Source organism: Taudactylus pleione, unplaced genomic scaffold (genome assembly GCF_031769625.1).
Source record: "Taudactylus pleione unplaced genomic scaffold, aTauple2 ptg000687l, whole genome shotgun sequence".
Lineage (NCBI taxonomy): Eukaryota > Metazoa > Chordata > Amphibia > Anura > Myobatrachidae > Taudactylus > Taudactylus pleione.
Window position 1 is genome coordinate 1,223,987 of NW_028285089.1, and position 14,553 is coordinate 1,238,539.

Consider the following 14,553-nt stretch of genomic DNA (forward strand, 5'->3'; position numbering starts at 1 on the left):
CAGTTGTATTGTACAACTATACTTTTTATTTCCCAGGCGTCCCTGAAGGAGGTGCTTGTGCTTTACCTAGAGCCCTATACACGGCACTAAAGTTCCAGGACGTTGATGGAAAGCTGACTCTCCTGATGAGTCTAACAACCCTGAAAGGTTAGATGACAGGTTACCGCCCCAACCCTCGAAGACTTGCATCAGTGGCGAGTAGGACGCAATCCTGGACCCAAAAGGGGTGGCCCTTTTTCCAGATGTGAGCGCTGGAGCCACTACAGTAACGAGAGACTTATCTCCTGGGGAAGAATGAGAGTCTGCGCCTGACTAGATCCATCACTTTAGAGTGGAATTGACCGTACTCCACCATGTCGAACGTTGAGACCAAAGACCCCAGAATCTGCATGCACGAGTCTATGGAAACCCGACGCTGGCTGAGAAAAATGCGTATTCTGGCTTTTTTAGGTCATGATCTCAAAAAAAAAAAAAAAAAAGGAAAATAACGTGAAAATATGCATAGCAACCCACTAAAAACGTGAATTGTGGGATTGCAGAGGGAAGGAGTTTAGGATTTAAAGCAACAGTTTAATTTAAGTGCGAGCTCCAGCCCCAACCTACAATCCCATTGTCCAGTGTTCTCCAGCCTTGCTACAAGAGAAAAAAATAAATAAATGAGGAAACCTCAGACTAGGATTCCCCTTCTCATGAAGAAGAGGGAGCACAGACTTCTTGCAGATGACCATTTCTTCAAGGCAGTAGAAAAAGCTTGTTCTGTCAGGATAGCTGGCTTATAGTCATACTTTAAAGGCTGTACGTTGCCTAGGGCTTTGAGAAAAGGCATTACTAAATTAATTTTAACAATTGTTTGCATATGCATGGCCAAAGGGAGGGAGAATTGGAAGTACACCAGTATCAAGCAATGACCATGATATTTACACTTGGCCGACGCAACCTAACGATTGGTAAGTGCAAACATACTTATGAATCGTTCTACAGATATATCTGCGCCGTCATCGCTGACATCACAACTGTGAGGGCATTTGAATTTGCCCCCCCCAAAACCCCCTCCCAGTTGAGATGTTAATCACTGTGGGTCCCTACAGCAACTGTACAGGCATTCAGCGGACCAGCCATACACACAGCCAGATGTGCCGATATATCTGCAGATCTATCTGCCTTTGGCTGTGCTGCTCAGCCGACGCAATAGGTCTGAACATAGTTTACACTCATATCGGAGGTACGCACACAACGATGCGCTCGCAATATATTGGCCGTCCAATTGAACGGCTGATATATAGCCCAGTGTGTAGCCAGCTTTAGAGAGCATGGTCTCGTGGGGGTGGTGTGACTAATGGAAGTTCCGCCACAAAAGGTGTAACCCAATTGGATCCTGAAAGACATGCAAATATATGCACAGTAAAGCAGAGCCCCATCTCCCAGGAGCCATAGAGAAGAGTGTCTGTCTACAGCGTGTTCATATACTTGCTCACTCAATCTCTGCAAAGATCAGTCCAGCAATCGCTGTCCCCTGGTGGTGGCCTGAGGCACACCAGATTTACTGAAGAAAACAAGATCCCCCCAGAGTTGTGCTCCACCCTCTAATGAAGTCTGGAAACTTGAAGGAACAGACCTTTCTTTCTGTCAAGCCAGTATACATATGAAAGGTATTACTAACAAAACAGGCACAGAAGAATATCCTCCAAAGGACATTAAGCCACACTGGATATCCGTTTGGTATGTATGGCACTGCAAGAGGATCAATCAACTTTCCTACTTGGTGCCCGTTCTCCAGGAGTCAAGCCTACACCCACTGTTGCTTTGTCCCACAATTCAACACAAGAAGTGTTTATAGCATAGTATCAGTAAACGAATACAAATGAATGTACAGCTGCAACTTTTCTACCTGTTTTATAGCATTCCCCAGATGATGCAATTGTTCTTGTGTAGTCTGTAATTCTTTCTTCATGTCTCGTTCACTGTCTGATAAAACTGGGAGGCGAATGTGGAAACTCCGCAGTACTGCCTTCATCCTTGTGGACATATACAGGGGTAAGATTGGTTACATGTCTTTATGTAACAGTACTGTTACCCTCCAATCTCATATTCATGTGACTACAAAACAATATTTTTCTCAATATGAGAACATTTTTAGTACTTTTGAAGGAGTGTTATAGAAAATATCAATCTATAATATTATCATTGAGAGACCAGCAATTTTCTTTCATTCTTTCCAAACACAGAGACAAAGCTGATGGAAGCAGCAAACAGCAATGCAAGGAGGACACAAGACAGAGGTGGCATCATAATATAAAGGCGACCAGTACTGACCTGTTGATGAGATCTTCTTGTTTATCTTTGGCCTCTTCAAATTTCTCGGCAAGACGTTCAGCCATTTCTTTAAGGCTTTTCCTTGAGAACACAAAAAAGCTAATAGTTTGCTTTTTGTATATACAAACTCCCAAAAACGAAACGCATCAGCATAGATTTTTGTTCAAAAAACAATTTATACATTAAAGTATATATGCAAATAATCCATAGACCAGTGATAAAACAATGCATGTTTAGCTCCTGCTGGTGACCAGGAAGAGAGGTTGTGAAAGAGCATAACGGTGACTGGTAGAGACTTGCTGGAGCGAGCAGAGGGCCCAGCAACCAGATGGTTTTCTGGAGGAGCAGCTGGTCTCAGTTTGGGCAACGACTATTTTGTGCATATGATGACAACTGAAATTAAGTATCTGCCTACCACACCTTCCATGAGCAAATCACAACTTGTACCTGTGTGACATTTTGCAAATGGTGCCTTGCCATAAAGCTAACTATTTCTTAAAGAAATTGGAGTCGACTTCTAATCAGTAATACTAAGGTATCAGAAACAAGTTGTCTCATTCCTTCCATCTTAGAAGTAGATAAATCAGACAGGTAACTCACCTTTCTTCCTTACAGTGACTCAGATCTGCCAGTTGTTTCTCTTTTTGTGCAATCAGCAACTTCACCCTAAGCAATAAACACAGTAAGAATCTCCCAAGTAAAGCTGGCTACACATCTAAAGATTACCTGTCCAACCAGCCAACTAGTTGATTGGTTGGAATGAAAATCTGGCAAGGAATGAAAGCAAATGACAATCAGCAATTTGCTCCCAAATGCCGGAAAATTTACAAACACTATTGTTTGAACAAATTGTTTAGATCAAACATATAACAAACTTGTCTGACGACCATTTTTATCTGTTTTCTGGCATTTAGGAGCAAATTACTGATCATCAGTTACTCCCATTCCTTACCAGATTTTCATTCCAACCAATCAACAAGTTGGCTGGTTGGATGTAAGTTGGTCTAGTGTGTGGCCAGCTTAAGTGTGTAAGTGCGCCCAAATATTAAGGATGGCCATACATGCAATAATACTTCACATAGGAAATCAAAAACATGTTCTTCATTTTTTTTTATACATTTATGAATATTGTTAATTGATGGTACACAGGGAGAGTATACAAAATAAATAAATCTCTATGCAGCTCACCTCCGCTGGATCTCTTCCCTTGCCAGATCCTGCTTGAGGACATACTCCTCCCGAAACACCTGGGTTGCTCTGCTCAGCAGCTGCAGACATTCTTCAGGTGGAGGAGAGGACTCTTTATTTGATGAGCTACAAAAAATAAAGTTTTAATGCAAAATACACAAATTGACACACTCTCCTTGTCTGATTTTTTTTAATATTATTTACACACACAAATGGATTCATAGAGATGTATTAACCACAAGCCCAGCAATCCTATTTCCTCCTTCATCCACCTTTGGGAACATTCTAAAGCTGCCTCTAGTGGAGGGTGCGCTGAGCCACAGCTGTGAAAAAACCAGGTTGCACCCCAGCACATCTGTGCTCCATTCTGCGCTGCCCAGGAGATCAGGAAGAGTGGGCAGCAATGCTATCAGTAACAGGAGCAATACACCATTGGTCTGATGGTAGCAGTAATCAATAATGCCATTGGTTTTGTTGCCGGTTATCCACTTGTGTCTCTTAAAGAACCAAGAGCTCTGACCACATCCAGGAGGTAGGGAGGTCCTCCACTTCCCAAGGATACATCTAGTCCCAGGAACAGGAACAACAATATCCTGGTTCAGATGGAAATCTGACACCACCTTAGGCTGGACCAAAGGCCAGGAAAAAAAAAAAAAAAAAAACTTTCCACATCAGTAAGTTAAAGTCAATGCACTCAAGATTTTTGAATGGCAGCTTCAGCAATGCCAGAAAGCACCAGTCTTAAGACCTACGAAACAACCAGCAGAACAGGGGAGGAAAATCGAGCAGAGACCTGAATAGTGTGTGAACAATTTGCCCTCTCACCAAGCTATGTAGATTCTCCACTCCCTATGGTAAATACCTGTGGATCCCAGGTTCTCACACAGTATTGTGCTACATCATAGTCAGCCAAGAGGCTATCATGTCAACCTCTAGCTGACCACAATTTTCCACAATCTGGTTAAAGACCATCGGGTGGAGAGAACACTTCCTGGGATGAATGGCATGACCGCTCAGAAATGTGTCTTCCCAGCTGTCCATTCCCTGGGATAGAGACTGAAAATAGCTGGGACATACCTTGGGGTTTATGTATGCCACTGCCATGGCATTTGCTAACTGGAGGTGAAGCTGCAATGTAGGAAAGACTGTACTTGCAGCAGAGCTTTTAGCACTGCTCTTAGGTGGAGAATGTTTATATGCAACATTGCCTCATCTAGGTGACTTAAGCCCCTGCGTTGCTACTCACCATCCCTGCAGGATGTCATCCATAGTCATGATGGTGCAATACCAAATGGAAAGGATAGGGTCACAGCCATAACAGAAGTGAGTTTTGTGGCGACAGGCTGAAGAGCCAAGTTGCCAAAAGAGGGTTTAATTGCGACTACCATGGACAAAATCTGGAAGGTCCGTCAGTGAGCAAACAGCAGCACTGACGGGATACCATTCTACCCATTCGCTTCAAGCTATTCATTTCAGCAGTTTGCAACATAGCAGAACTTCCACCTTTCTCTGAATGGCCAGATTTGTCTCCTCCTGTGAAAGACTCTTGTGCTTGGCAGGGAAGAGACTGGACTATAACATTCATTTCCATACTATGGGCAGCTGTTAGCTGCAAGCGGGTTAGGAAAGGAGAGGCCAAGCTCACTTATCAGAAGGTCATCTAGGGAAGGTATAACACAAAAAGCGCTTCAATAACCACCATGACTGGGGAAAACAGATGGAGCTGTTTCCCACTTGAAGGGCAGAACTCTGAGCTGGTAATGGAATATCCTCACCAGGAACCTGAGGTGGCTGTGATGGCCCTCAGATTGGGATGTACAGAGATAAGCATCTTTTATATCCATGGAAATGAGAAACTTTATTATTATTTGCATGGTTGAAATCTTATCTAACAAATTTGCCGGTAACACCATTTGTTATGCTAATTATTCCAATTTTATTTTTTCAGAATTGGTATCTGTTCATTTATAATAATAAATTTTATTTATATAGTGCTTTTCTCCTAAAGGATTCAAAGTGCTTTACATTTCCCTTTACAGTACAAAACACAAAATAATGGATTATGGCCCTCATTCAGAGCCGTACGCTCTGAGCAGAGCGCACGCTCTGAATGAGGGCCGGGCTCCATTTTCATGGAGCGTCCTCCTGGACGCTCGTATAGCTGTGGGTCACCACCCACAGGCTATACGAGCGTGCATTGTGATGGTCGCGATGGTCGAGACCATCGCGACCATCGAATTTGCGAGCCGGAGCCTGCGGTTGAGGTTTTCAACCGCAAGCTCCGGAGTGATTTTGGCTCTATCAGAGCAAAAATCACTCCCACTGACATCACTAGTGATGTCAGTGGGCCGGCTTCTGACGGGAGGCGTTCCCGTGGGAACGCCCCCGTCAGGGAGGCACGCCCCCGGCACGCCTACCAAAGGGGGCGTGCTGTCAATCAACATTGACAGCACGCCCCCTTTGATCGGACACAACGAGCGAAGGACTTTCCTTCGCTCGTCGCGTCTGGCGCATGCGCACGACGGAGCTCCCTCCGTCGTGCGCATGCTCAGTCCATAACATCGACCCACTTGCGAGCGGACAGCCGCTCGCGAGTGGGTCTGAATCAGGCCCTATATCTCCTAATAAAATTGTTACCATACAACTATAACCATTTACATCACACACATTTACAATTTTAACCCTCTACATCAATCAAAACAACAAACATTGTGTTTTTAAATGAACGGCCAAAGCTTATAGCTAAGATACACAAGGTCAGTACCATTCACAGACCGGTACTGAGACCCTACCCTTGCATATATGGAGCACACCATGTTGAATTTGATTTAATCCCTCTCCTAGCACCTGGAATTCCTGAAGGACTGGACAGCAGAAATACCCCAGGACATTGGTGCCTAAGCATCCACCGCTGTGTAACGTGCCAGATTATCCAAGGTGTTTATAATTTAAGGAATTGGAAAATGCAATAGGACCTTTATGAATTTAATTTAATCTACAGTAAACACTAGGTTTACTTGTATTTTCGGTAAATACTTGACCACTGGATAAACTACATTTTGTAAGTGCGAAGTTAGCCACTAAACTAGACAAAAAGTTATTCAGGCACCAACTATGTAATTTTATCAGTAAAATAATTAAAAAAAAACGACATACTTTAGCAACAAAGGATTTGCAGAGTTCCGCATCAAAATTCCTCTAATATGATTTTCAAAAGGACCTTCTACATCTGCTAAGACATGTGGTAGAGATTCTGTAATACTGTAGTCAACCTCTGAGCAGAGGAGAGGTGGGGATGGTGGACGGATAGTCGTTCTGCAAAACAAACACGGTGGTATGTATAAAATGAATAAGGTACTTACAACAGAGTAAAATAAAAAGTTGCAACAAGAGAGTAGAAATTGATAGATTGTAAAGTTTTGCCCACACAAATAGAATATAATATACAGTTTATGAACTTTTTTCTTGGTTCCAGACTCTACTACAGGTTGAGTCTCCCATATCCAAATATTCCGAAATACGGAATAATTTTGGCATGACTTGAATAATGAAACCTTTGATTTTTGATGGTTCAATGTACACAAACTTTGTCTGAGGTGCAAATTATTAAAAATATTGTATAAAATTACCTTCACTCTATGTGTATAAGGTGTATATGAAACAAATGAATTTCATTTCTGTACACAAACTTTGCTTGAGCCACAAAATTATTGAAAATATTGTATAAAAACAGGATTTTGGTACTTACCGATAAATCCCTTTCTCCGATTCCACAGGGGACACTGGAGTTCAAGACAGTGGGGTATAGACGGTGGTAGAGTAGAGCCTGGCACTTTAAATAATTCAGAAGTGTGACTGGCTCCTCCCCCTCTATGCCCCATCAGCCCCAGTTTAAGAACTGAGCCCGAGAGGAGACGGAGGACCATAGGAAAACGAGGAGAAGGAGGAGACCACAGAACGGAACAAGACCGAATGAGGGAGAACAGAGGAACAAACTGCAGGGAACACATGCAGTCACACAACCTTATAAGAAACCAAACAAAATGGCAGGTACGCAGCGCTGGGCGGGCGTCCAGTGTCCCCTGTGGAATCGGAGAAAGGGATTTATCGGTAAGTACCAAAATCCTGTTTTCTCCTTCATCCACTAGGGGACACTGGAGTTCAAGACAGTGGGGACGTCCCAAAGCCAACCTCCCGGGTGGGAAGCGCGGAGAACTTGCCGAACCCTTGGCAAAACCGAAAACCGGGATCACCAAGAACCGTAGGCCTAATGGAAAGGCAAGAGCTGAAGATCAAGTGTTGTAGAGCAGAGGAGACAATCAAGGCTCCTTGCTAAACAGCCATAGAAAATCCACACCTTACAGCGTAAATCGAATGGAATACTGCTAGCAAGAGAACAACCGCAGATGAAAGCTGAACACCGTAAGCTCAGCCGAAACAGACCAAGCACGAACAGAGTTGAACATGAGAAGCTGTATAATTTGGAGACAGCAGAATCCCAGCACTGCTGGACATAACTCATATAGTTATACATATAACAATACCAATCTACAGATACAGAGTTGATCCTGTCCACAGACTCCTAACAAGAGTATACAGGGAGCAAAAGACAAGACCGAACAGTCGCCCTGGACCATTCTTGAGGTCCAACTACTACAAGGTTGGCAACCAGAGTGAAACCATAGAAGTCTCCAATAAGGATAGAGATCCCAATGAGGCAGAGGCAGCTCTGAAAGAATCGAGACCACAATTCCTTTCAGAGCATCAGACAGCAGTACAATCAACTCAGAAACAGAGGGAAAAACAGCAACTGAAACCTTGCAGCTGTAAATCCCCATACCAGACCACTGGCAGAATGTCTGGCAGCCCATCAGTTGTCTGCCTATTGAGTGGTTACTACTGCCTGTGGTGGGTCTCGAATTAGTGTATGGGGCATCCCAGGTGGAGACCTTACAGCCCAAGCCACTGTGCCGACCTGAAAAGAAACCCACAGCAACAAACTCCAAACAACATCCAACATGATGGAAGTGCGTAGGCAGTATCAACTGCTGTCCTGAACATAGTATAAAAACAACCCAGTTACCCTAGCAGTTAAAGAGCACGGATGCAACAGTCACCCAGTGAGAGCTACCAATATAGGGAAGCAACCATACAGCAAGGCTACAGAACTAGGACAACCATAGAGGTACCCATCAGGTACCTGTCAGTGTGATGAAAATATTCACAGTACTGAACAGGAAAACCAACCAGGCCCCCTGCGTGGAACATAATGACTGTCACGCTTTAATATAAAGAAGTGCATAACCCCCAAGGCGCTACAGTCACAGTCCATTATAACCCCAACAGAAGAATAAAGTGACTTGCTATGCACGCCAGGAAAGCTCTAAAGTGTAGAGCCTACTGCTAAAAAGAGTGGATGGCTACTAAGTCTGCAGCTAGGATGCATAAGGGAGAATAACGGCTATGTCGTGTCAGGTTGCATGAAATCGGAGCATCTTACAAGGCAATAGTGGGGTACCGCTTACCTGTGAGCAATCAGAAGCCCTCTAGAAACTCTGTAGAATGTCACTGACCTTCTCCATCTCACAGCAACCCGTCACATCGGGAATAGAGAGTAGCTTCAGTGGGCTAAAAACCAATGCTCCATAGCACAGTCTTCAGTCTGGCGATGTTGCCGTAGGAGAGACTGTAGAAAACTAGCAAAATGTTAGTGGTAACAAGAAGGTCGTACTACAGGACTCTATACCTGAGCTTGTTCCATTAGGGATGTGTATCCTTATATAGATTATACATATACCCCAAGCACGGTCTGCTAGAGTAAGTATTAGTACATTAACACTTATAATGGTTAAGTGCGTATTAGTCAAGAGGCGGGATAGTGAAAGAATTAAATAAGACCCTGTACTAGTCAAGATACACATAGCAATATTACATATTTGATGATGGATCCCACCAGTGACCCTTGACAATCATAGTGTTCACAATGAGGGATTAAACTTGAACCGCAGGGCCCATGATTTACTGGATACCCACCAATCTAATCAAGCCAGGCCTGACCCTGCCTATTCGGCGGGTGGCCCTAGACCTTCAGGCACAGGAGCAGAAGTGTGGTCTGTTGTCATTTAACCAAGTAAGCCCTGAGGATGGAATAGAATCTGGATTTTTATGTACTGATAGGAATGTACCCAGGGGCCACTTTATAGCCTCATTTTATTGAGATATGCGACTAAACAATAATATGGAGTACAGGAACCTATACAGAGAAAGGTACCTGTACATAGACATAGAATGCAATAATTATCCCAAGTAAGAAGGGATACATCTGCAAAGAAAACCCCAGTTAGGGCTATAAAAAAAACCAGGTGTTTCCCAATTATTAGGAAGTAGTCATACGAGGAACATGAATATATTGGTATACATACACACGTACACTTAGACAAATAGTTGCATGAGAAGTCAACATAGTAAGTATACTTGTCAGACTCCTGCACCAGGAGATCATTATGCTCTATATAATATATAAATATATACATAGTAGGAACCACAAATAGCGGCACTCCGAGACTTAAATAGTGATCAAAAAGGTATATCTAAACTATGTTGAAACAAACAGGCCGACGTTTCGGGGGATACGTGCCCCTTTGTCAAAGCGAGTATATATACATACACCTATATACACATACATTGTAATAATAATAACTCCCCCGAAAAGGGGGCGCCGTAGATATAAACTGACAGGAACAAAACTGTAAACCCAGAAGGGTGTAAGTGCCTATCTTATATACATGTGTGGACTACCAGAAGGCTCCCAGACAAGTATATGGTCCATATTAGAAGCCATGCCTTAGGGAATTGTGACTATCACAATGTAAACTGCAGAACATGACTCTAGTCTATAGAGCCAATATAATATATTATAGCCTACAGCTTCTGGTAATCCCAGCTGGCTTCCCATCTGTGGAATTAGAGGTAACCTAATGATTGCGGAAGCATAGGCATACCCACACATATAACAAATACATTCATACATAGTAGGTGTAAATAGAAGTTGTTGTACCAACCCACCGCAGCCGGAGAGTCCAGCCTCCAATTGCAGTATCTTTCTTTTTAAAATATGCAAGGTATCAGATATAAAACTGATAAGAACAAATCCTACCCCTGCCTTTATGGCAAGGATAAGAAGCGATACATACATACATATATATATACATATATATATACATATATATATATATATATATATATACATACATACATACATACATACATGTACCCTCATACAAGGTCACAGGTAACGATAATTTATCCAGGAGAAAGCGTGAACGCAGTCCCCCACTTCCACAAATTATGCAGTCGAGATTTCCGCATTTTGAGAAATCATCGGGGGTCAGCACACCCAGAGTGCAATGGATGCGCCTCGCCCTGGGAGAATCACCTTTGTAATCATGGTATCTCCCCTGCCAGGTAAGTATGAACTGTGGCTTACCTCCACGCAGGGAGACTGCTGATGTGCCGTGTGTCCATCCTCTGTAGGCCTGATATTTTAGCAGCGCGCTGTCCCAGACTGGTATAGATCCTGGGAGCCTTCTGCCCTTGCCTTATCAGGTGAGCCATTTGAGCTCCAGTTGAACCCACCTTTTCAAAGTGGGGATCAAAAGGACAACCTCAGATCAATGAAGTATACTGCATTATATTTAACGTATACAGGCATATTTGTCATGCGGAGGGCAAAGTGACATGGACACAGCCTCTGTATTAGGCTGCGGCATGTTCCTCCCTGAGCTAGTGTCAGGGGTCCAGACACTCACTCTATAATAGTGGCGGCGGGTCCCATGATATGTAGAGGTACTGCTTCAATAACATCTGACATTAGTGAGTACTGATTAATTTCCTAATCAAACAGACTCCAGCAGCCATCTTGAGATAGACAATTGTAAAATAGTCGCAACTATCTCTACACAGTGACATCACAATGACGTAGAGCAGCAGTTAGGATAGTTGTGGGGTCGACAGTTTTGAAGTGCTCTCCCCTACAGAATAGAAGTACATTACTGCTAGATAAAGTACTAACAAGTTCATTGCTGGAATCTGACCACCATATAGGAACTACAGAGATGAGCCAAGTTCTATATGGACCATTCCGCTGCGTGACTAAGTAAGCAGGAAGACTGCTACACTGCGTGCATAATTTGTAATCAGCTCAGTATGCCTCAGCATTGTACTATAATAGAGACCAAACTAGGTTCTATCTAGATTCTACAGCTATGCACAGGGGAGACTATACACATAGGTCCTCTTCATCTATATATTTATTAACAGTTCTTATATATCGCAGCGTATTCCGCCGCGCTTTATCATTGGAAACATCAATAGAACAAAACTGGTTTTAACAGACAGTATATATAAGCAGGAAAGCCCCATATATATACACATATATACTCATACATACACTTAACTCATGTAGGCATGTATACAAAGCTACCCATATTGCATTATGTCATAGGTAGACAAATGTGCTTGGAACTAACTCCAGCAGCGGTACAGTGAGTGCAGCGTCTTCAGGCACAAACTTCTACCCTCTCCCTGCACTGCAAACAGCTGCCTCTGCAAAGTTACAGACTGCCTGTATTCTGTACAGTGACAGTCTCTGCATATGCCTGCGCTGTAGTGCGCGCCAACTGAGAGGCTAGAAAAAATATGCGGTGCCTGCTACCCGGGAGCAGTAACGGCTGCCGGACCTAAGCCACGCCCCCTCACTGCCGGGAGTAGAGCCCCGGCGCTAACTGCATCCGGTCTTAACCGGCAATAAACTAACCCCTGCTGCTCACCACTATGGCATAGAGCAGAGGGAGGAGGAGATCACATCGGCAGCAGTCACACAGCGCTGTCAGACTCTTTTAAGTGAGCCAGCGCTGACTCAGCAGTGCAGGGATGTTAAGAGATGCGCCAGCAGCTCGTAGCAGGGCAGTGCACAGCGCACCTATGTAATTACAGACTGTCTGAACAGTCTCCCTTGATGGGTATCCGCGCTATATGCGCGGTAGCTCCGCCCCTTGTAATAACGCTAGCGGCGTTATAACAGGAATCCAGGACTGTATGAGCCTGGGAGGGGGCGGAGGGGCCGCAGATCTAACTCAGTCCCCCGCTAGTCAGGGGAACAGAGCTATACTTACCAGCTGCTGGCATCAGGACTGCGGCTAGGCATAGGGAAGCACGGACACAGCTTCTATATTAAGCTGTGGCGTGTCCCTCCCTGAGCTACTGCCAGGGTGCCTGGGACCCGGACACGCACTCTTTATTAGTGGTGGCGGGTCCTCCTGATGCCTCCATGTAGCAGGCTGACAGACGCAGCACTCTGTCAGCCTGTCCTCAATGCTTGTTGAAGCTATGAAAATAAATAAAGTTAAAATAAAAGTAAAATTACTAAGTGTGGGCTGGAGCTCAGCCCTATGTGACCGGCTCTTCTCGGGCACATTTCTAAAACTGGGGCTGATGGGGCATAGAGGGGGAGGAGCCAGTCACACTTCTGAATTATTTAAAGTGCCAGGCTCTACTCTACCACCGTCTATACCCCACTGTCTTGAACTCCAGTGTCCCCTAGTGGATGAAGGAGAAATTACCTGCAGGCTGTGTGTATAAGGTGTATATAACACATAAATGCATTCTGTATGTATATTCGGGTCTTATTCCCAAGATATTTCATTATGATATGCAAATATTCCAAAATGCAAAATATTCAGTTAGCCCAAATACCCCTGGTCCCAAGTATTTTGGATATGGGAGACTCAACCTGTACTTGTGTTTGTCAGTAAATGTGTTCTCTGCTTATTAAGCCGAAGTTGAAAGAGGATATCATGCAGGCACAAGTTCTGCATGGAAAGATCACTTTACAATTTGGTCACAAGCATGGGTGTTTAAATCGGACAAGGCCCATCCACTTGGCTCTTCTGCAAGCAGCTAAATAAATTTCCGGCTTGCAGTAGGGCCTGTCAGAAGATAAACCAAATACACACCAACAGTGGTCATCTGCTGACAGCATTTTCCCTCATGCACTAAAATCAGCCAATTGGTCACTGGCCATTATGCTTTTTTCTAGCTACAAAGACTGCAACAGTCGGCGTAATTGCAGGCATGTGCCAACCTTAATGAGAAAATGATTGACAAGAACGCTAAGTCTATTATTTCAATCACTTCAAAGTATTAGTAACAGATAATGTTTACATACAACAATGGTCTAGTGATGCATTCATAGATACTCGTAATGCATATCATCGTCGTCCCTAGAGAAATATCCGAAATAATCCAAAATCCTTGAATGGGTGCAGGAAGACTTGGGAAACAAAAGAAACACATTATTAACAATAAAGCAATGAAGAGAATTGTTCTGAACAGTATAAAGGTCAACGCACATTTGGCGTTAGTGCTGAGCTTATCATTTTTCAACACACATTAGGCCTCATGTCTTAAAACACACCAGACACCATTTTTTATATTTTTTTATATACTCCTGACGAAGTCCAAGTGACGAAATCAGTAGGGGCGTGGTTTTCATTTGAGATTGTGGTCGGAAGCAAGCTCCCGGAGAGCCACTTGGAGACGTCCAGGTCAGCTGCCGGTGATTGCCTTGTTCCTTCGTTATATGCTGTATACACTTGCTGTGGTGTAAGACTGCCCTTGCTGGTACGCTTAATTGGTTATTGGGAAGATTGCAATAAAAATGGTTATACTTTTAAAGCACTATGTGGCGCCCCCTGTCTCTGTGTTACGTTTATAGTGTTTACCCCCCGGCTGGATTCGGGTTTTTTGGGGAAGACGCCGATCCATATCATTTTTGGGATCTTTCCTTATTCCACTATATAGGAGGTATTCTAAGTGACTAGTACGCAATCATTTGTTTGAAACAGAACATCTCTTTCCTCAAGGACATTTGGTATTCATTTTAGTGAAGCGCACTGAAATATATATATATCCAGGACAATAGCTTACAATAGCAATATTATTTATATACAGCCCTTCTAGTCGCACCACAATGTAGCGTGACTTGGTAGCGCC

At 43.6% G+C, this 14,553-nt stretch overlaps 1 protein-coding gene and 1 non-coding gene across 2 annotated transcripts in view; both read right to left on the bottom strand.

Moving 5' to 3' along the window:
• Positions 1-14,553, bottom strand: part of NUP88 (nucleoporin 88) — a 37,036-nt gene that overhangs the window by 4,781 nt on the left and 17,702 nt on the right. The window contains exons 10-15 of the mRNA XM_088456105.1: positions 13,727-13,831; positions 6,658-6,816; positions 3,502-3,627; positions 2,914-2,979; positions 2,314-2,394; positions 1,889-2,015 (exon numbers count right to left, since the gene is read on the bottom strand). Coding sequence (XP_088312231.1) covers positions 1,889-2,015; positions 2,314-2,394; positions 2,914-2,979; positions 3,502-3,627; positions 6,658-6,816; positions 13,727-13,831 — 664 coding nt within the window. The remainder of the gene's footprint in view (positions 1-1,888; positions 2,016-2,313; positions 2,395-2,913; positions 2,980-3,501; positions 3,628-6,657; positions 6,817-13,726; positions 13,832-14,553) is intronic.
• LOC148477824 (U1 spliceosomal RNA) lies at positions 10,809-10,973 on the bottom strand. Its single transcript, XR_015872470.1, has one exon. It is a non-coding gene; the product is annotated as a U1 spliceosomal RNA (small nuclear RNA).